The sequence below is a fragment of the Apodemus sylvaticus genome, chromosome 20, assembly GCF_947179515.1.
Source record: "Apodemus sylvaticus chromosome 20, mApoSyl1.1, whole genome shotgun sequence".
Lineage (NCBI taxonomy): Eukaryota > Metazoa > Chordata > Mammalia > Rodentia > Muridae > Apodemus > Apodemus sylvaticus.
In genome coordinates, this window is record NC_067491.1 from 17,806,292 (window position 1) to 17,827,991 (window position 21,700).

The 21,700-nt window shown below is 44.5% G+C and overlaps 1 protein-coding gene across 2 annotated transcripts in view; it reads right to left on the reverse strand.

The window, feature by feature from the left end:
* The window catches only part of Ptprb (protein tyrosine phosphatase receptor type B), a 113,455-nt gene that overhangs the window by 13,924 nt on the left and 77,831 nt on the right, over nucleotides 1-21,700 (reverse strand). For both annotated transcript variants that reach the window (XM_052165789.1, XM_052165790.1), the window contains 12 exons: nucleotides 20,447-20,690; nucleotides 16,660-16,766; nucleotides 12,663-12,762; nucleotides 11,768-11,851; nucleotides 11,652-11,669; nucleotides 11,457-11,538; nucleotides 10,797-10,887; nucleotides 10,101-10,177; nucleotides 7,916-8,050; nucleotides 6,388-6,510; nucleotides 5,460-5,623; nucleotides 1,810-1,945 (listed from right to left, as the gene is read on the reverse strand). In XM_052165789.1, coding sequence (XP_052021749.1) covers nucleotides 1,810-1,945; nucleotides 5,460-5,623; nucleotides 6,388-6,510; nucleotides 7,916-8,050; nucleotides 10,101-10,177; nucleotides 10,797-10,887; nucleotides 11,457-11,538; nucleotides 11,652-11,669; nucleotides 11,768-11,851; nucleotides 12,663-12,762; nucleotides 16,660-16,766; nucleotides 20,447-20,690 — 1,361 coding nt within the window. The remainder of the gene's footprint in view (nucleotides 1-1,809; nucleotides 1,946-5,459; nucleotides 5,624-6,387; nucleotides 6,511-7,915; nucleotides 8,051-10,100; nucleotides 10,178-10,796; nucleotides 10,888-11,456; nucleotides 11,539-11,651; nucleotides 11,670-11,767; nucleotides 11,852-12,662; nucleotides 12,763-16,659; nucleotides 16,767-20,446; nucleotides 20,691-21,700) is intronic.

A 21,700-nucleotide genomic window follows, 5' to 3' on the forward strand; every position in this document is an offset into this window, starting at 1 on the left:
CCAAGTGTCTGTAAATATAGTCTGAGTCTGAGTATTGTTCCTGGGAACATGGGGCTGGGAACAAAAGTGGGGCCTAACCTCAACACTCTTTAGCCACCACTATGCCCTTACATCCATCTCTCTCTCTCTCTCTCTCTCTCTCTCTCTCTCTCACACACACACACACACACACACACACACACACACACTTATAAATAAAAGTAGAATAATCTTTAAAAATTATCATCTAAACAATAACACAGAGAGACAGACACACAGACACACAGGCAGATACACACGCACACACACTCAGGGGTAGTACAATTGTGATAGCAGATCTGGTGAGTAGGTCCTGTTTACAGGAGAGGCAAGGATACCAGGCTTTTGCCAAACATGGCACAGAAGGTGAGCTCCACAGGATGCTAATGTGTGCAGCACCAGAAAGAATTCAGGGGACAGAGTGATTTTAGAAGAGTGGGTTTGCCGGGTGGTGGTGGTGCACACCTTTAATCCCAGCACTCGGGAGGCAGAGGCAGGTGGATTTCTGAGTTCAAGGCCAGCCTGGTCTACAGAGTAAGTTCCAGGACAGCCAAGGATACACAGAGAAACCCTGTCTTGAAAAACCAAAAAAGAAGAAGAAGAAGAAGAAGAAGAAGAAGAAGAAGAAGAAGAAGAAGAAGAAGAAGAAGAAGAAGAAGAAGAAGAAGAAGAAGAAGAGTGGGTTCAACGGAGCTCAAAGGGAACCTTACTGCGGGGTGTTGGTTGCTGTGGTAGCATGTGGATAGAACTTTTCTTTCATAGAAAGATTTTTAGATTTTTAGATTTTTGTCTTTTCCCCCTGAGTTACTTGAACAAAAATGTGGGAAAGCCATTGGGTTGAGAACCTGAGCTTTGGAAGTGTTAATGTAGGCATGAAATGTGCTTGGTGTGTGTGAGGTTTGTGTTGAGACCCAACTGTAGGCTGTGGGTCCACGGCTCGGTATCCAGAACCAGGTCCAAGCTTGCCTACCTCGTGACTGTGGACTTTCCCCCACGACATAATGCTTTTATGAGTCATTTGGGAATTTCGTATAATGTATCTTATTCACACTTGCTTCCCATTCCTCCCCTTGCCTCCCCCCACCAAAACCAAACCCAAAAAACCAAACCAACAACCAATCAACCAAAGAAACAAAAATCAACCAAGTCCAATTTGTGTTGCCCATATACTCAAGACAGGGTTTCTCTGTGTAGTTTTTGCTGTCCTGGAACTCATTGTGTAGACCAGGCTAGCCTGGAACTCCACCAGCCTCTGCCTCCTGAGTGCTGGGATCAAAGGCGTGCATCACCACCGTTCAGCATGGCTTTGGATTGTGTACAAACTTTTTTAGCCTGAGCCTTAGTTTCCTAGCTTGGAAATGAATATAAATACCATGGCACAGAATATTTGAAGGATCTACAAATGTCAAAGGACTTCTCAAAGGGAAACATGTAACCTCCCTGATAAACAGCCCTTGGTGTATCTAGACATGAGGATGTATGTGGAAGGGGGTAGAGTGAGGGGAAAGAAGAGATTTAGAGGTCTTTATAGACTTTCCTGTGCTTATCTATCAGGCTGAGTGGTCTAGTGTTTCCCAAAACACTCCATCTTTCTTCCTGTCTACCCAAATAAATTCTTCCCCGAGAAGCTCAGTAAGGAAAATACTTAATGCTGAAGGCAATGAGATTAACCTCAAAATATGAAGTCTTAGAAAATAGGTATTTTCACTTGTGTGTCTTGCTCAGGTATCCTGGACAGTTTGGTGGGGGAGGTGTGCAGGAGGGCACTGGTGTTCAGCTTAGAAGTCTTACCTCGGTCTGGACCATGTGAATCCTGTGGAGTCTTAGGTCATGCACTGCCCCGTAAATGTCCACGGAGTCCTTAGAGTCCAACTGCTGGAGGATACGGTCCAGGGCAACAAACGTCCCTGTTCTGCCCACACCAGCGCTGGAGAGAGGCGAAGGGAAGATGGAGGACTTACTTGCTCGTTCAAGACTACATCAGGAGACTCTGGTCAACTTTCTTCTGTCTCTCAAATTATGGGAGAGTACAGGAAACCTTTCTTGCTACAGACATGCATGCTCTCACAGAAAGATAATCCAAAGGCCACATGGTCCACCTCTTCCCCTCCCTCCTAACCTTCACCCCATTGACGTAAGCATCACTCTGACCTTGGCCTATTTCGGGTCCATGCCTATTTTTATAATTTTTCTACATACCTGCAAATCCAAAAGAACATTTTGTACATTTACTAAGATGCTGACACTTTATAAATTCTTTTGCCAATTTCTCTATCAATATTGTGCGTATTGCTTTGAGATTTATCCAGGTGTGATATAGAACTAATTTTATCTCTCTCTCTTCTTTGTTTTTCTTTATTTCTTTCTTTTCCATTATTTTGCTTGCTTTTTTTTTTTTAAAAAAAAATGAGAACGTTCTTGCTACATCTCTTCATCTTTCTGCCTTAGTCTTCTGAGTGTTGGGTTCACAGGCACATATATCTGTGCTTGGCTTGCTTCCAACTTCTCAGAAAAAGCCACAGACCACTGTACTGCTACTCCTGAATATTTTTTTTTTGTCTGAAAAATGTTACATACTTGTTCTAGAAAATGTATAAAATAGTCAAAAAACGTTTCATCACATGGTCAGAGAGATCAATTTGACTGGTAGATCTCCTCCTTCCTTCTCTCTATACAGGTTGCTTCTGTCTGTTTTACAGTCGGCATTTCTTAACTTGCCAGGCCATGATTAAGCCCCTCCTACTACAGAGTATAAGATCACTGTTATTTTTTCCTATTATAAACCGTATAGCGTGAACACCATTCTGCATCTGTGTGGCAATTTCTCAGCAGTTGATAACTGGAAGGGGAGCTACTGAGTTGGTTATAGGGGATGGACACTTTTGCTAGAGATTGCTAAATTGCTCCTTAATGCCGAATTCTTGATGCTGTACAAATTGATGAGACCAAGATGAATTTGTTCTTGTTGGGCCCAGACAAAACTAAAGCTGGGAATACAGAAGGGGGAATGCTCATGCCCGTCTGCCCTCTTGTGATAAATACTTTCCTAAGGGCTTTCTACAGCCCCGCAAGAAATTCCTTATCCCTGGTCCACACCCAGCTTTTCAGGAGCTACACATGTGCATAGTTTCTGTACAAAAGCTATCTTTAGCATTAACACTGTAGCAATCTCGGGAAGCTGCTTTCCACAGAACATCTGCAAGCTAAGGCCAGTGATGGTTCTTCTACCTGTGAGCAAACACCAACTCCTGCCTCGGATCATTGAGACTTGAAACTAAGTAGCATATGTAAATTTCCCCACTTTTGTCTTAAAACTCAGCTTTGACGCTATGGGTCATTTACTGTGGCACCTATACCCACTGGGGTGCTTTAGAATTTCTAACTAAGTATCATTATTCTCGGTAGACACTCCCTCCAGTTATTTTGGCCTGCAGTGGACACATTTATAAGTTACAGAACAATTCTCCAGTGTTCCTGGAAGAAAATGCTTGCCATTCTTCAGAAAGCAGGAGACGACTGAGTGTTTCATATCCCCATTAAGGCACTGGGGTCCAAAGACATATAAAACAGGGCTCCTAGGGTGTGGGGCTACTAGGGAGACATTAACACACTTGGCATTTCTTTTACTGTGGCAATTCTCTGCTCCTTATTTATTAGTACCATTCAGTGAGGGTTATCAAAATGTGCTGCACACATTAATTAGCTAAACATCGGGCTCCCCAGAGAAAGATGGCTTGTGAGGTTGATTTTATGAACAGATGAACTGAAGCAAAGACAAGTCAAGAGAGAGAGAAAGAAATTTAAGAGCAAAAATTGGCTGCGGGCTGCTGGAGTGAGTTAGCTCGGTCCCTTTGCCTGTCTCTTGCCTGCCTTCCTCCATGCCGGGACACGACTTTCTCTTCCCTGGAGGGCACACATGGTTTCTGAGATCAGGTTCTTCTTATAAGGCACCAATCTGTCTGTGACCTGATCTTGAAGCTTCCAGAATTGTGAAATGTAAATTTCTGCTGTTTGGAAGTTACCCAGTCTGCAGTATTTTGTTATAGCATCAACAGCGGAAATAAACACACTAGACCTGGACAGAGGTAAAAGATGGAGAGTGTGTATGCAGGTGGTAGAGAGAGAGAAGGCTATCTGAGGGAGTTAAAAATAACAGGAAGCAGGAATAAGTCTGTGCACCAGAAAAAAAAGAAAGAAAAGTGACATGTTTTCTCTTACTCCCAGGATCTAGATGAAAAATCTCATGCGGTGTTTTGAGAGGGAAACATCTCGCACAGTTTCAGGCATGGGACACCATGCTCAGTTGGCAGGACTCTTTGGGGCAGGTTTAGAATGTGTGGCCTTCCCGGAGGAAGTCTTTCGCTGTGGCCATTCACAGTCACTCCCCACTTCCTGTTCGCTCTCTACTTCTTGCTTATAGTTCAACATGTAACCTCTCCGCACTCAGTTCTAACCGCCATGCTGCTGTGAGCTACCAGACAGTCCCTGCCATCAGGGAGTCTAAACTTCCTGGGCAGCTATAAGCCCAAATAAACTCTTTCCCCCATAAGTTGTTCATGGTGTCTTACCACAGCCATAGAAAAGAAACTCATACCTTATACATGCACATGTGTGCATGTGTGCTTGTATGTGTATGAGTGTGTGTAATTACACTAGAAAGGGAACCATGAGAAGGGAGACAGAAATCTTAAGGTAGAAATAATGGAGTACGCAGGGTAAGGACGGAACCCATCAGAGGAAGGCAGGGATATGGGAAAGATCTATGGGGGCGGAAAACATACAGAAGTAAAGTGTAAAAACACATGTATGAAAATGTGATAATGAAACCTATAGACTTGTATGAAAACCTGAAGAAAGATTAATTTTAAAAAATTGGAAGCAAGTAAAACAAAAGAATAAACTTGTAGAGTCAACTTCTCTACTAAAGTGGGAGAGGAAGAGGCGAGGCACTGGACCATAGGTGTGATGGGGCCATAGGTGTGACGGGGCCATTATGGCGGAAGTCACTTAGGGATGCTCTATTTCATGCTGTAGGAAAGTGAACAAGAAGAGAGCGAGGGTCAGAGCCGAGTGAGAGGTGAAAAGGAGGAGCTATGAGGAAGAAGGAGGTTAGAAGAGGGAGAAGACCTTAATAAAGGGCTGGAGAGATGACTCAGCGGGTAAGAGTTCAAATCCCAGCACCCACATGGTGGCTCACAACCATCTGTAATGGAATCCGATGCCCTCTTCTGGTGTCTGAAGACAGCAACAGTGCACTTAGATATAGTACTAAAAAAGTCTTGCCAAAAAAAAAAAAAAAAGACCATAATAAGCCCGGGGTTAGGTAGGCTGGTGGTGTGGAGAAACCTTCACGGGCCACAGGCCTCGGCCTTGTTTCAGGCTCCTACACACACCGCCCGCCTCCACCATGACCATCTCTCCATCTCTCATGTTGCCCGTACCTGCAGTGCACTACGGTGGGCCCGGCCCCCGGGCTTCGGTTGATGTAGTCCCTGACTGTCCTCACAAACTGGATCAGGGACTGGGTGGTCTCTGGGACCCCATGGTCTGGCCACACCGTGTAGTGGAAATGACGGATGAGTCTGTGAGCATCCAACTGTTCCTCCTGCAAGCGTGGAGAACAGGCATTAGGGAGACTACGGAGCAAGCCTCAGACGACAGCCTCTGACCGCTGGTCACACAGCAGTTTCCACGGTCTGAAACTACAGGCTGTGAACCTACAAAAGCAGGATTTACAGGGCCCCTTCTTTATAAGTTGGGTTGTCCCTTCCCTTCCCTTCCCTTCCCTTCCCTTCCCTTCCCTTCCTTCCCTTCCCTTCCCCCTTCCCTCCCCTCCCCTTCCCTTCTCTCCCCTTCCCTTCCCCCTTCCCTTCTCTCCCCTTTCCTTCCCCCTTCCCTTCCCTTTCCCTTCCCCCTTCCCTTCCCCCTCCCCTTCTCCTTCCCCCTTCCCTTCCCTTTCCCCTCCCCTCCCCTTCCCCTCCCCTCCCCTCCCCTCCCCTCCCCTTCCCTTCCCTTCCCTTCCCTTCCCCCTTCCTCTCCCCTCCCCTTCCCTCCCCTCCCCTTCCCTCCCTTCCCTTCCCTCCCCTTCCCTCCCCTTCCCCCTTCCCTTCCCTCCCCTTCCCCCTTCCCCTCCCCTCCCTTCCCCCTTCCTCCTCTCCTCCCCTCCCCTTCCCCTCCCCTCCCCTCCCCTTCCCTTCCCCGAGACTGTCATGTAGCTCAGGCTTGCCCCATACTCTCAAAGTATTCGAGGATTGACCTTGAATGTCTTCCTGTCTCCACCTCCCAAATGCTGGGATTCCAGATATATTCAGATATATATATACCTGGCTCCTAAATTGAGTTAAAATTAAATCAAGCAAACCAACATACACTGCATATCTTAAACTCCCTGATGGTCCACTCGGGGAGCACAGACTCTGAGACCATCTGCAGGATGAGATCACCGTAATAGAGGGGGTCCTGGTCTGCTGGCCAGTAATGGTCACACTTTACCTAGAAGAGAACAAACAGGAAAGAGTGGTAAGTCTGGAAACCCCATGTGAGGTGGGCCTGGACTCTCCCGCTTAAAATTCCAGGAGTTAGGGAGCCAGCCCAGCCCCTAAAACAGCATGCCTGTTTACTTTCTATTAACCTTCTCACTGCCGGTGGATGACAAAGTCGGGCTCCTGCTCCAAGGGATAGCGAGAAACTTCCCCCAAAGCAGGTCCTTCACTCTTGGGACAGTTTGAGAATTTTGTTTTTCCTTAATGATTTCCTCAGTGTCCTGGCCCTACCAGCTGACAACAATGACTTAAAAAAATCTCCTGTTCTTGTGCTGAGAGACCTTGCACCATATGTACGAGGTCTGGAAGTCCAACCCGAAGAACTCAGAGAGAAGGGGAAATGTGTTCTTTCTGAAGCCTTGACCACGCAGAGGAAGTCATCGTCTTCCTGGACTGACTTTGCTCATTTTTTATTCTTATTTTTTAAAATAACTTTCCCTATCCGGGCCATGAGCCGAAGAGCTCTTTGAGAGGTGAGACCTTCCAGCTAAACTTGTGTTTGTACGCACAAAGAGCTGAGGGAAGAGGCCTGAGCACTTGTTCTTATATTGTGTTTTGCGGTGCGTGTTAAATTGATATATTTTACAAGATGCAAATTCGTTGGCTATAAATGGATATTTGCATTTCTGTGTGTAGACTTGGGCATCAGTGTGGCTTTTATTTCACTGTCTGGTGAGGCGGGCGGCTATACCTACAAATGCACATTGAATTTCTGTGTACATATTCTACCATCTCATCAATACTTGTAGTTACATATATCTCATTTAAATATTACCAAAGAAGGCTAGTCTTGCAGAGAAATACATAGGTTCTATTCAAGCCAGGATTACAGAAGACAGTCTAGGAATCCACCATATACCGTATATACACGTATTAAGCTCTTAACATTTAGTTTCTTTTTTTAAATCCTAAAAGTAGCCATATAATATAGAAGATTGTAAATAGGGATAATAAATATAAGAGGTTTGAATACTAGTTCATATACATCTTTTACTTTTTGTTTGCAAGTATAGCGTAAAATACTTTTTTCCTGAGAGGCCCCTCAACTCTGGTAAGATCTCTCCACTACCCAGACTCTGCAGGACACAGCATCTACAGGGTCAGGATTTTTTTCCACACATTTACTTCTGGGCATTTGTGGCTTCACATGCAAATAGCTTTGAATGAAATGTCTATCCAAGAATTTAAGAAAGGATCCAGATTCTGTTACAACCAAGTGACTTAAGTCTCTAGTATCCTTCTCCCATGGTCTCTACTCGGTTTTGTGGGTGTAACTCTGGACAGGCAGGGAGGATGGACTCCGTGAATTGACAACGGGAAAGCACAGCCAGGGAGTCAGGAAAGCTCTTACTCACCCGGCCCTTTTCAACACACTGGGTCACCATGACGATGTTGTGAACGTTTTGTTCCCACGCCATTTTCCAGAAGTCATCCTTGGTGCCCGGAAGCGGTCCCTGAGTGGCGATGTATTCTCTTCTGAAGTTGTTACCCTGTAATGAATTTACAGGATGAAGAGTCAGAAACAATGGGCCTCTTCAGAACTCTAAACAAAGAGCTAGCTGGAAGATTGGATGATATGGAGGTCTCGGCCAGGCCAGAGTTGAGAGTACAATATGAACACAGTTGTTAAGGCTTAGAAGTAGGAAGAACAGAGGCAAAAAGCACTGGATTGTTTTTTTTTTTTCTTTTTTTAAAAAAGATTTATTTATTTTATGTATATGAGTATTCTATGTACACCTACATGCCAGAAGAGGGCATCAGATTCCATTATAGATGGTTGTGAGCCACCATGTGGTTGCTGGGATTTGAACTCAGGACCTCTGGAAGAACAGTCAGTGCTCTTACCCGCTCAGCCATCTCTCCAGCCCCCAACTGGATTGTTAAAAGCCACATGCTCCTTAATCAGCTGGGTGTGTTGTAAAAGTAAATGGAGAAGGATTCTGGCCACAATATAGAAGAAGGTTTTACTCTTGTTTGTGTATGTGTGTTTAGTGTTTGTGTGTGTGTAATGTGTGTGTATGTTTAGTGTGTATGTCTATGTATACCTGTGTGTGTTTATTGTGTGTGTGTATATGTGTCTATGTGTACCTGTGTATGTGTGTGTGTTTATTGTGTACCTATGTGTGTGATTATTGTGTGTCTATGTGTGTGTTTAGTGTGTGTATCTATGTGTAGCTGTGTGTGTTTACTGTGTGTCTATGTGTGCGTGTTTAGTGTGCATGTCTATGTGTACCTGTGTGTGTGTGTGTGTGACTAATCAGGGGACTGATTTAAGTCTTTTTGAATTACTGATGTCATAATAATTCAGAAAATGTTGTCATGCAAAGGAAACTTAATGGAAGCCATTGATGCCGGGGCTTCTACCAGACAGTGTGCAGTGGGTCTGGACTTTCGTGGATCTGACTTAATGCTAACCGTGGCGGCCTAGACATTGTTGTTAGTTCATTCTTCACTTCAGCAATTCAGCGTTACTTATGTCTTACTGGAAGCTCATTGTGCCATCGTCTTTGCTCAAGATCTCTATATTACATCAGCTCTGCCGTCCACAGCCCAACCACCCACACTCGGCTTCTCAGCTGGCTAATCTTTATATATCCTTAGCACCTTGCATGTTTGACTGAAGTCATCTGTCTCTAATCTCTGCTACCCTGTGTGGTCCTCTGGCTGGCAGGCATAGGATCACACAGGGGCTTGTTAGAAATGCAAACTCCCAGGCTCTGCCTATCTCTGCTATGGAGGGTGTTGAAGTCTGAATGATGTTGGTGTTCTTTGGTATAGGAGACGCTGTTCTGCTATTACCAGCATGACACTGCCCTGTAACTCTGTAGTATCTTGACTGTTGAACAGTTCTCTTAGAGATATAACCCTCTTATATATCTCAGGGTTTGGATTACAGTTATCCTTTAATTAACTAGCATTTATTGAATATATAGAAGATCATTTGAGGTATTTTCCTACATTTTTGGAAAAGGAATAAGAGGCTCAATGAGATGACTGAATTTGCTGTGTCACAGAGTCAGCCAGGGACAGAAGTGGAATTCAAATCTGGGTTTTTCTGACCTTTAACGCCTCTTTCTTTGCGGTGCATGTGGGAGGCTGGTAAGACGGAAGCCAATATCAGATCCCAGAAGTTAATACAACTTTGAAGTGTGTGTGTGTGTGTGTGTGTGTGTAATTGTCAAAGGTCCAAGTAACAAGAGGGTGGCCCTTCTGGCATAGCAGCCTTACAGTGGGGGCCATCTCTCCCAAGCAGCTCTAAACTTCCTTATGTCGGGGCCACCGAAAGAAAACAACCTTCGAGCATGCGTCCTGGGTTTGTGAGACTTGCATCTGCCCATTGCCATTGTGAACAAACGGGGCTTAGCAGTGATTGAACTTAACAGCCTGTATTTTATGCAACCAGACACGGTCTTTTAAATTTTGCAAGTGTTTATAGGCAGAATGGCAGGGCAGCTCAGAAGGAGGGGCATCTCCTGTGTGTGTGTGTGTGCACGTCACCAACGCATCATCCTGGGCACTGTGACCCGGGAGCTCACTTACGGGGATGTAACTGGCGTTGATGTAGTCTGAACACGGGTCATCATCGACATTGCAGAGCTTCACCCTCGAGGCATCGTCTGGAAGAGATTTATGGACAGATTTGCTGCTGCATCTTGGGGTGGATTTCCCATTTGTGCAGTGTGATATTAGATTGCTTTATCGCTGATCCCCACAGCAGCCTTGAGAGAAGTGTTCCTGTCTGTTCAGTAGGTGGGGCTCTGACAGGGTAGCAAGCAAAGGATAGGCACAGGAGACAACGTGAATCCCCAGCTGTGATTCACAACATCACACTTGCTTAATGCGGTGGCCAACTCTCTTTCACTTCTGGAATGAATACTTTTCAACGACCTTCGATTGCTTTCACCTGATAGGGCAGGCTGCTCGTCTTAAAAATCACTGACTAGAGACTATAACGTGAACCTAGGGGAGTCTGCCAGAGACCTGATTCCAAGTCTGATAATTCTCTGAGACTCCAAAGATTAAGATAAGAAGGACGAGGCCGAGTGCAATCTGGGTAGCCATCACCCCTGTGAGAGAAGTGCAGGGCCATTTGAATTACTCTTTATTAATCATTTAGAGTCTGAGAGAGTTTACATATTCAGCAGTGCTACACACACACACACACACACACACACACACACACCCTTCACACAGATTGTATACAGTAGCCTCACAAAGTCCAAAAAGGAAACTTACAGGGCAATATATTGTTGTATCGATTTTTCCCTCGATTCTCAGGCAAGAGGGCAATGTCACACGATTGGCTTCTACCCACATCTTTTAAGTCCTGTTAGGTTAAAAAAAATGTTTGTAAGAATATCAAAAAACAATGTTGACTCATTCATATAACATTTGAGATACATACTAACATTAAGATATGTACAGGAGTTAGAGTTTACAGAACACCAACGATTCCATATGCCTGGGCTCTGATTGTTTTCCCAGCCTTACATGGGAGGTGCTCCTAATGCCACCCTACAGGGGAGGCTCAGAAACAATAAATGTCCTGTTCCAGGACACACATGTGGCAAAGCTGAGACTCATGTTCAAAGCCTGGGTATTCATGTCCAAGCTACATTGTTTCCCAGACAAGCAAATGTCTAGGCTGCGGAACTCGGGCATTATGTTGAGACTTGCTTCTTCTGCCCCAATATCTAACCCAGAAAGTGTGTGTTTGCTGTGTGGTTTCAGTTCAAACTGGCGTCTGAGAATAGGTAAAATGTTGTCCCAGGAGCCATTTCAGACGCAATATGTGCTCTGCAGAGACCTTAAGCATCCCAACTGTGATTTCACAATAACATTCGAGAGGGGATTCTATGGATGGGGAGCAAAAGCTTCCCTGGATCTGTGCGGTACCTCATATTCCTTGGATAGAAGGTAGTTGGAATCCGCCTGCAGCTTCATGAAATGTCCTTCAAACTGATTTATCTTTATGGGGCTGTAATGAAAAATAAAGCCAGAGGAAAAGGAAGTTACTGGAGAAACGGGAAAAGTGCTACAACCAGTCCGAGTTGTTTTCAAAAGCAGATTAATTAATACATTCTCTCTTACCAAGAAGTTTTCCGGTTGCTGTGAGGTAGACAACAAAAGAAAGAGGGACCTCGTTAGCAAATCTCACAGAATGTCATCTTTCAGTAAACCCCAGTTAGGGAAACTCTGACACTTACCCTTTCTGGCCCAGATTCAAATGGACAGACAAAGGCCGATCCCTACGTATGCTCAGACGGGCAGATGGTCTTTCCCTGCTGTGGCTGAAACACAGGACAGAGATTTCTTTATTCTAATTACGTTACTTGGCTTGTCCGACTTCCCCCATGTATGGTGAGGCTGTGAATGCTTGTGCAAATGTGCAGTCTTCAGATTCCACAGAAGTCTGCACTCAGCCAACATCTCTTTGAAGCCAGGCAAAGGAGAAAGTCATCTTCCCCTGCTCGGGACCATCTCAGGCCATCACCACTTGCCACACCCGATAAAACTTCTTTTTAAAAAAGTCCCTAATCTAGAAAACCTCAGATGCCAGATGGGGCTACAAAGGAAAATTCAAAGTGAGAAAAAAAAAATTCTCAGCAGCCGGAGAGGGCGTGGCAGAGAGAAGTGTGTGCTAGCGTCTCATTTCTTTAGTTCTTTCTGAACTTAGGATGGCTTGTGAATCCCAAGATGCTCACACCAGCCTTCCTTTTTAGGGCATCGCAGCGAGCATGCAGGCACACAGTGTGGAGCAATCTCTGACTTCACAGAGGCTATGAACCCCAACGGTTAAGCCTGTGCTTAATTTGTTTCAAATTCGAATAGCTCTGCTGATGGCCTCTCATTCATTGGTGGGTCCCACACCCTCCTAGTCCTCCACTCCCACTCTCTCCACCCCGCCCTCCATCCCTGGTCATGAGTTCATCATTGGTGCATAGGAAAGTGGCAGAGCTGTGAGGTGTGGATTCAGAATTCGACTCTTGTTTTTACTAAGGAAACTACGATTTAACTGTTTTCCTCTTTCAGTCTAAAGGGCGTTTTAGTAGCATCTCTACACTCTGCGAGTCCGATCACTAAAGACATCTTTGTACTTACCTAGCTTTCTGTCTGCAGATGAAGAAGGCGACAAGGGCCACCAGCATGCCAATTAGAAACAGGCCAGCACTCACACCTTCAATGACTCCAAACAAGGGCTCTGTGAGAACCCAGCCGGAAGCAACCAACAAAAGGAGAGAAGATCAGCTGTGAGAAGTTTGACAGCTAGGAAAGCAACATTGTTAACAGTGCCATTCAGGATGTCCACGGTGAGGTCTTCACTTCCAGAAGGCTGCTGAGAGATGAAGGCTTGCCTGCATCCTCTTACAAGCAGGTTGGTTGTTGGTTCCCGAGTAAAAATTTATCAACTTTGGGAGTTGCTGATGTATATCTCATAAAGGTGTGTGACACTATTACTAGCCCTCCTTGTGAAGGATTATACCGTCCCTGGGGTTTTAGAAAATCTAGCCAATCAGTGCGTTATTTTAACAAGCTCACTTTTTATTATTTTTATTTTTTCTTTCTCTCCTTTCTCCCCTTTCTCCTCCCTTCCTTCCCCTCCCCCTCCTCCCCATCTCTCCTTTCTTGCTGATTCTGAGCATGAGCAAGCACATGCTATGGTACCTTATCTGGCATCTTGAATTCCTGGGTTCAGTCCTAGCATCCTTATACCTTGGATCACAAATCACAAATGTGTACCATCACATCCAATGCGCAGCAGTTTTATTGAATTATAATTATTATACCATATAACTCACCATCTAAATGGCAGGATCAATGGTTTTTAGTATATCTAGTATTTTATGTATAGTAGCACAAAAAACCTGTTAACATTGTAATCAGAACTCATATCTATTAGTCATTTCTCATTTTCCTTATCTGGGACATAGCTAATTCACTTTCCATGTCAATAGGCATGGCTATTCTGGACATTTCATAGAAATTACGTCATAAATAGGTGGCTGTGACTGGCTTTGTTCACTTAGCACAACACATTCAAGGCTTATCCAAATCACGTATGTGAAGAGTCATTAGTTTTTATGGCTAAATAACATTTTCTTGCATGAACACATCATATTTTATTTACTTGTCCACTGATGTATTTTCAAGTTATTTCTACTGTTTTAGAATTTGGAGAGACGCTGCTAGGAAGATTCTGTGGGGGTGTGTTTTCATTTCTCTTCAGTATATACTTAGGAGTGGAATTGTTGAGTCACATGATAGCATATGCTTACGACTTTTAGGAGCTACAAAACCATTTTCCGAGTAACGGCTATCCCATTTTATGGTCTCACAGCAATGCCTGAGGCTCCCTTCACCCAGCGTCCTTACCCAGCCCTTGAATGGTCCAGGTGTGGCATCTCACTGTGGTTCTGCCGTGCACCTCCCTAATGGGTAATGATCCTGTTTGTTTTTTAGCATCTTTGGGACAATTTCCATCCCAATCCTCTGCGAGTTTTTATCTTGTTTTGAAATATCTTTAAAGATTCATTTTTTAAATGTTATGTGCATGAGTGTTCTGCCTGCACGTATGCATGGGCATTGTATATGTCTGGTGCCTGTTCAGAAGAGGGGGGTCAGAGCCTTTGCAGCTGGAGTTATGAACTGTTGTAAGCCACTGCGTAGGTGCTGGGACTCAAACCCGGGTCCTCTGGAAGAGCAGCCAGTGCTCTTATCTGGCAGAGTTATTTGTCATTTTCATTGAATTGTTCATTGCCTACTAATGATTTTGTGACTATTTCCCTCATGTCCCTCGTGTTAGATGCTGTCTTTTCAAATATAAAAGATTTTCATTTTGGTGAACCCCAGTCGTTTATCTTTTTTTCTTCTTTTATGCTGTTGATATTTTACCCAAGAAGTCATTTTATGGGCTCAGAGTCACACAGATTTCCTCCTGTGTTTCCTTTGAGAAGCCTTCCTAGGGTTTTGCCTCTCCTGTTTAGTTTTGAGGAGTAGCCCATTCTGTGAGCTCCACGCTCGGACATGAGATCTATTTATTCTATATCGACTTTCATTCCCATCAAATCAAGACAACTGTTCTCCTTTTAATGTGTTTATGATTCTTCTACTTTGGAAATTTGCTCAGCCCTCTCCTTTATTGAACGACACAAAGTTTCCGTTGAGTAATGATAGTTCAGACAGGCAAGAGTTGTGCTTACAAAGTCTCTACTTAACAATAAATTACAGACAAAGACTTCTAAATCCTCTTAGCTGCCTTCTGATCCCTCTTTGGCCCGAGATGGAGGAGATTATCTTTGATTATCTCTATATTCGCTAGAAACAGATATAGGAAGGTCTGTGAGGCTCTGCCCTCCTTTGCCGTGAGTCAGGAGAGACCAGCCCAGCTTCCGCAGACTAAAAAGCTGAGAGCAGGAGCTTACCAGATGAGAAAAGCTGCCACAGGCTGCTGTTCAGGAGCAAGGTGATGGGTGGGAGCCAGGACAGTTCTCAGCTTGGTGGACATAATCTGGGGTGGGGGAGGGGTGGGGCCCAGGGGGGTGGGAGCAGGTGAGCAGGCAGTACCAAGGCCACAGGTTTTGACAGAATGCACTGAAATATCATCTGAAACCGACTGGGCCTGCTACTCAGCCTCTTGGTATCACAGTTTCTCAACATCCAAAATGAGGGGTGACAGGCTCGGAAGCTATTCTCTGCAGAATGCAAAAGTAGCCCGCCCCACAGGGGTGACTGGCAAGCGTCAGTCACCATGACGACCCATGCTGCGCCTCAAACTCAAACAATTATGCAAAGCCTTTAAACTTGCATTTTAATTTTTAAAATGATTATTGTTATCTGCGGTGATGGGGATTAGATTTGGGTCCTGCCCTGTACCAGTCTAGAGCCCTGCCATTGGGCTAGCAGCGAGCGACGACACACCGCCCTACAACTTAACTAACTAACCGATTAATGAATTAAAGCGTGTGCCAAGGTACAAGTGTGGAGGTCAGAGGCAAGTTGCAGGAGTAGCTTTTTCCCCTTCCCTGTGTGGATTCTGGGAGATCAAACTCGAGTTGTCAGGTTGTCAGGCAAGCTCCTTTTCCTTCCTACTGAGCTATTTCACATGCCCAAGATTCTTAAATAATGTAAAAGAAAACAGAACAAACAGGAGGAAGACGGAAATCACCTTTAACCTCCATATTTTGGGATATCATAATGAATACTTTGGTGGTTTTCTTCACCCCTTCTTTTGCATGTACACTTGTTTTGTGAGTTTGAGAGGGATTTCTTCCAGGACTCTGCATCTAAATGGTGGTGTGTCATTTGCATATCATTTGCATACAATCCAACAGCCCGTTCGCTGTAAGACACCTCTGGACTTATTTAGAATGTCTATACAATGTGAATGTTGTGTCAGTAGTTAGTCGGTATTAAATTGTTCAGAGGGGAATGGCAGGAAAAGAATGTTTATAATTAGCACTAACCCAGTTTGGTTCTTGAATTTTTTTTTAAGGATAAACATTTTGGTTAATCTATGACATTTGAAATATAGCTGGTACCCAGAATACCTGATATGCAATGTCTTTTTCTTTTTGTTAATTGGATATTTTATTTGTTTACATCTCAAATGCTATCTGCTGTCCTGGTTTCCCCTCTACAACTCCCTATCCCATCCCCCATCCCTGCTTCTATGAGGGTGCTCCTCCCTTTTCACTCCCGCCTTGGGTCTTGAATATTTTTTGATGCACAGAATTGAACCTGTGGATACAGAGAACCAACTCTGAATGCATATTTTCTGTCCCACCTCCAGCAGAGGAGAGTCTTTTGTGCCAACTTATATTTTGACCCATGTAAGCTCTTAATATTGATGTTTTTTCATTCCCTTAAAATTTTGTTTTTAGTGGACAAACATCATGTAATTAAAGATTAATCTTTTCGTTTGTTTTATAGAACTGGTATAATCTCTCTGATCCATACAATCTACGGTCACACGGAGATTAAAATCCTTGGGAAAATAAATATCCCCACCACCATCAGGGAAGTCACCACCTCTCTCCATTGAGACCCCTGTAGGTGACGTGACGACTGGAGAAGACGTGGGAGGACGCATTAGGTTTACCTGATTCCGTGGTGATGGGCATAGAGAAGAACGTATCCGAATAGAGAGGTTTTGTGAACTCTTTCAAGTCCTCATCAAATAGCTGTGTAAAAGCCCGGATGCTGATTCTAGAGGGGAAAAAGTTTATTTCAATGCAAATTGGTATAGGAGGATGGACTGAAGACTGAGTTCAGGGGAAAACAGGGTGGGCATCTGGTTGTTCTATATGTGGAGTGAGATATGAATTATGGAATCAGACAGACATGGGTTCCTACAGTCGTTCACTGATTCGATCATCAAATACGGAGCCCCTGCAGTATGCAGGTGCCTTTGTTTAGGAGCCAGGGATAATAAGAGGAACAAAATCTAAATCTTCATCATTCCAGAAACCCCCAAACCAGGGAGGAAGTGAGACGGTAAACCCATAGATGTGATGTGTTCAGACATAAGGAGTCCCACTGATACGCAGTGAACATAGAATTCTTAAAGAGCAAAGCAAAACAAGACTCTGACAACATCAAGAACCATTATGGGATTAAGATAGGCAGAGTTCTGGCTACATGAGGCTATTTATTCTGTGTGTTTTGAGAAGTTATACCCCCTCTTATTTAAACTGTACTCAGCCTAGTGTGTCCTCCACGGGACTAAAGTAAGCATATTGAAAAAAAAAATACAAGAATGTTGAGTTCTAGGAAACAAAGGTATGCACTATGAGTTCTCGAAAGCACATATATGTGCCGTGAGAGGGTGGGGCCTGAGACTGTGAGACTCTGCAGGGTTCAGCTTGGTTCACTTCCTGGTTCATAAACATTGGACGAGCAGTTTAGTGCACAGTGTTGTGTAACCGATGAGATATCTGTCTCCCCGGTTACACTGAACCCTTGAAGTCCAGTGAAGAGGGCAAGTAATTCCGGAGAGGGAGGGGCAGAAGCCGTGGGGAAAATTCGGGATTCGAAGGATGTAGGGCTCTGGCCTGTCAGTAAAGCCAGGAAGGAATATCACCACCCAGCTCTGGCTGACAGATATGGCCTGGAGCTGGCCCAAGGGTGAGCTGGCTTTGTAGGCAGGAGGGGAAAGATCATAAAAATGAATTTCAAAGATTCAGAGATGTGGGAGACCCTTGCTGTAAGGATCTTCATGGAATGAGGGTTTAGCAGGCAAATGGTAGGACAGGAGCTAGGAGGCTTGATCTGTCACACACGTGACTCTTCTGGACAACTCAGTGACGAGGTGCAGACGGGGAGGGCAAAGAGCTCAGATACTGCTTAGAAGGTGACACAGGCAGAAGGTAGCCAAGCTGGAGCCCAAGTGTTGGAGATTTCCTCAGGGCTGTGGCACACCCAAGTGGATAGGAAGAGTGTGTCCTGGGAGTTTGCTGGCCCTGGTCCAGACATAACCATCCATCATTTTTTATTTGCTCTTCTTGTGAAATGCGGTACCCGTGTCAGTCTCTGCCATTTCTAGTCAATTGTGACCAAAAAAATACTACACAGAAAATTCCAGAAACAATTTTAAAATTGTAATCTGTATGCCATTCTGAACGGCATAGCAGAATCTCACTCTGTTTTATCCAGAGCACAAAATATTCTTTTGTTCAGCATTTCCACATGCTTGTGTGTAGACACGTGTGTATGCGGGCGTGTGCACTCCCGTGTAGAGGCATGTCTGGAGGCCAGAGGACAGTCTCTGGAGCTACTGTCCTTGTAGATTTTGTCATTTTTGAGACAGGGACTCTCTTTGGTTTGGGTTTTACAGATTTAAGCTAGGCTGAGTGCCAGTGAACCCCAGAAAAGATGTCTTCTTATCTCCAGTTTTCCAGCTGGGGATCAACCTGAGGCCCTCCTGCTCGCCTGGCAAGCGCCTCCCAGAGTCAGTTCCCTCCCCCCATACTATGTTACTCAGTAGCCGTGTTACTCATGTTAAAGGCGTTCTCCAGTACAAGCCATGTTTTCTCAAGCCCCCTTACGATCAGATGGACTGTCACCAGACCCCAGTGCTTACGGTAAAGAAACCTTCCCTTTTATTTATAATGCTCCCCAAATGCAGAATGGTAGTGCCCGCAGGTCACACATACTAACAAGTCACTCCTGTTGGTTTAAAATGTGAATGCTGCTGATTTAATGAAGAAAGGAATCATATGCTGACCTTAAAGATCTTTGCTGAGAATTAACCCGATAGTGTGTTATGTCCCAGAATTGCTGAAAGTTGGCCACAGGGAATGGTGAGCGCTAGTTAAAATGGAAAAAGGCTTGACATTGTGAGGTTCAGTACTGTAGTTCTTTGGCCAAAGATGGGTACTGTGCTGGCCATGTTTTCTCCTTTTCTAAGTGAATGCTTTACAACCTGTAGGTTATGACCCCCCCCCCCAAAAGACTACTGGAAAAACACAGAGGTTTACATTACAGTTCACAACAGTGGCAAAATTACAGTTATGAAGTAGCAATGAAATAATTTTCTGGTTGGGGGTCACCACAACATGAGATACTATATTAAAGGGTCTCAGCCTTAGGAAGGTGGAGAACCACTGCTCTAAGCCAATGAACAGATACACTCCCAACTGTCCATTTCTACAGGAGAACAGTTTACGGGAGGATTTTGCTCAGTTTCTTTGAACCTAAGTTACCAAGAAGCTGAGGACTCTCTTGACTCTTGTAGAGACTTGAAGGGTCCTGGTTTCTGATCTTGTTTAAGCTTCTTGCATCCTCTAATAACTGATTTCCTTTATATAAACTCATGGGCTTTTCTGAAGTTTAGATTCTTGGAGGTAAAAGCAAGTTTGTGAAGAGTCCTGGTGGCTACATGGAGTTCTTGCCCAAAATAAGTCTTTTGTTTTAGGGAAACTATCTGCTTGCTTTTGCTGGTGTGTGTGTGTGTGTGTGTGTTACAAAGAACTCTTAGGTGTGATAATACCATCTCCTTTGAGAACTGGCAGAAAAAAATTCTACTTGGTCCCAGAAGTGGCACATAAAACACGTAAGAGTCAGTAACACCTTGGCTCTCATGAACCAGGCTCCCCAGCTCCCAGGGGCCTGAATGGCTGCCGTGTTGACTGGATTATCAGATTTGCCACAATGCCCGACATGGAATGTCCACTCCTAGAGGAAAAAAATAATGGGATGTCTGTGGCCTTATCACCCAAGACAAGAGCTTGGTTTCCTTGCTCTTGAGAATGCTATTTGGGGTGCCCCATTTGGGGTGCCCCTATTTGCTTTTGGAAATACAATGGAGAATAAGAATGCCACACATTCCTGCTGCTGCTGGCTGCAGCTGTGCTTTCTGGGGACCAACAGCAAACAGCTGCTCCATTCATCTGCCACCTAGGAGGAGGAGGAGGAGGAGGAGGAGGAGGAGGAGGAGGAGGAGGGAGGAACAGGTGTCTCCATTCATTCAGGGCTCCCTTCAAGAGTTCTGCCTGGACCACTTTCGTGTTTACACACCTTCGAGAGTAAGTGTGATTTCAGTCTCATTCTAAGTGTATGATAGTGCTTCCTATCGTTCGGGTCTCCCCAAACTCCAGTCTATTTGAAGATTTCACAACAGTGAGCATTGCTGAAGCAGTTGCAGGATTAAAAAACAATCTATTAAAAGCCCCCAGCACGTCACACAATGAATCGGAGCTTTTGTACAGCATTGAAAGCCCTCTTTGCACATTACCTGTGCATAGAGGCAGGAGCCTAATGTTTATAAATTACTCTCCATAATACAGAGACCATTAATCTACAGGAGCTCATATGCAGCAGGAGCACAGGAGGCCGAACACCTCACAAAGCCGTACGACTCCCTAGCAAAGGACAGCAGTGCATCTTACCTGTAGGCGGTATGTGGCTTCAGGGGTCCATCGCAGAATCTTTGCTGACTGGGATCACATTTGCCTCCGAGGCTGTCCATCTGTGCTCCAAGCTTAATGCTGAAACTCTTAGAACTGCTGTCGGGGCCTTCGGCACATTTGCTGGCAAAGTAATTGGTCTGGTAGACACGGATGGAGGTATTGTGCCTGTACTCCAAGTAGGAAGGAAGAGGGTGCTGTTGTTCTGGTCTCAACTCATCCGTGCCTGCAGGAGAAAACTCACAGTTAAAGGGTGTATGAGCGTATGTGTGTGTGTGTGTGTGTGTACATGCGTATATTATCAACTCAGTGCTATATTCCTAAGTCTACATGCTCACCCACTCTCTTTGGTTATCCCATAACACAGATTCTGTGATCTCAAAAGATGCTATTTTTCTAAAATACATATAAATAATTTCATAATTACACATGTGCTCACCCAGTGTCCTAGAATATCAGATCAACCAATCATATCAAAGTATAACATGTGCCACAGCTCCAGACGATGCTAACTCTTCACCAAGAGAGTGAAGCTACTTAATAATCCCTTTATCTTGCTAAACTCATTGTAGTTGCAGAAACGCAAATGATTCCAGAGACAGGGAAGAGATAAGAAAAATCAAGTCCCAAGGCAGAGATTGTCCCCTAAGGATATGCATATCCAGAGTCTTCTTACTGCTGTTATCTTGAGCACAATTCGATCCTGCCCCAATGTGTCCGCTCACCCTGAGCACATTCCAGAATACCCTCCTTGTCTGCCCAGCCTGATGTGTGTTTAGGCACTGCGAATTTGTTTTGGTATTGTTTAAAGAGGGAAAGAGGTATAATAAGGAAAATATTACAGAGATAGGATTCTGTCTCCAAAGTCCTTCAAGAAGTAGGGTTATTTCAGCATCTTGGACTTTCTTTGGTAAGATCTGCTCACAGTGAGTATATCTCAGAAAAAGAAAATTCTGATTTGTGGGCATTTTGTTTATCTGTATCTGGGAAGCAGATTTGTGAGTGGAGAAGGAATTGGCCAGGAGAGATTAATTCCACTAGCTGAAGTCTTCCCAATGTTGTATTCTGAGCTCCCATTTTAGAAAGGGTCTAGACAGAGACTTCTGGTTTACCTTTACTTCTCTCTCCTCTTCCCAAGAACTCTACTGAAACTCTGAAGCATCTTTCAAAAGGTTCTCTGGGTCCTTCCTTCTATACATCTCTTCTGTCATGCATGCCCTTTAGCTAGTAGAGCCC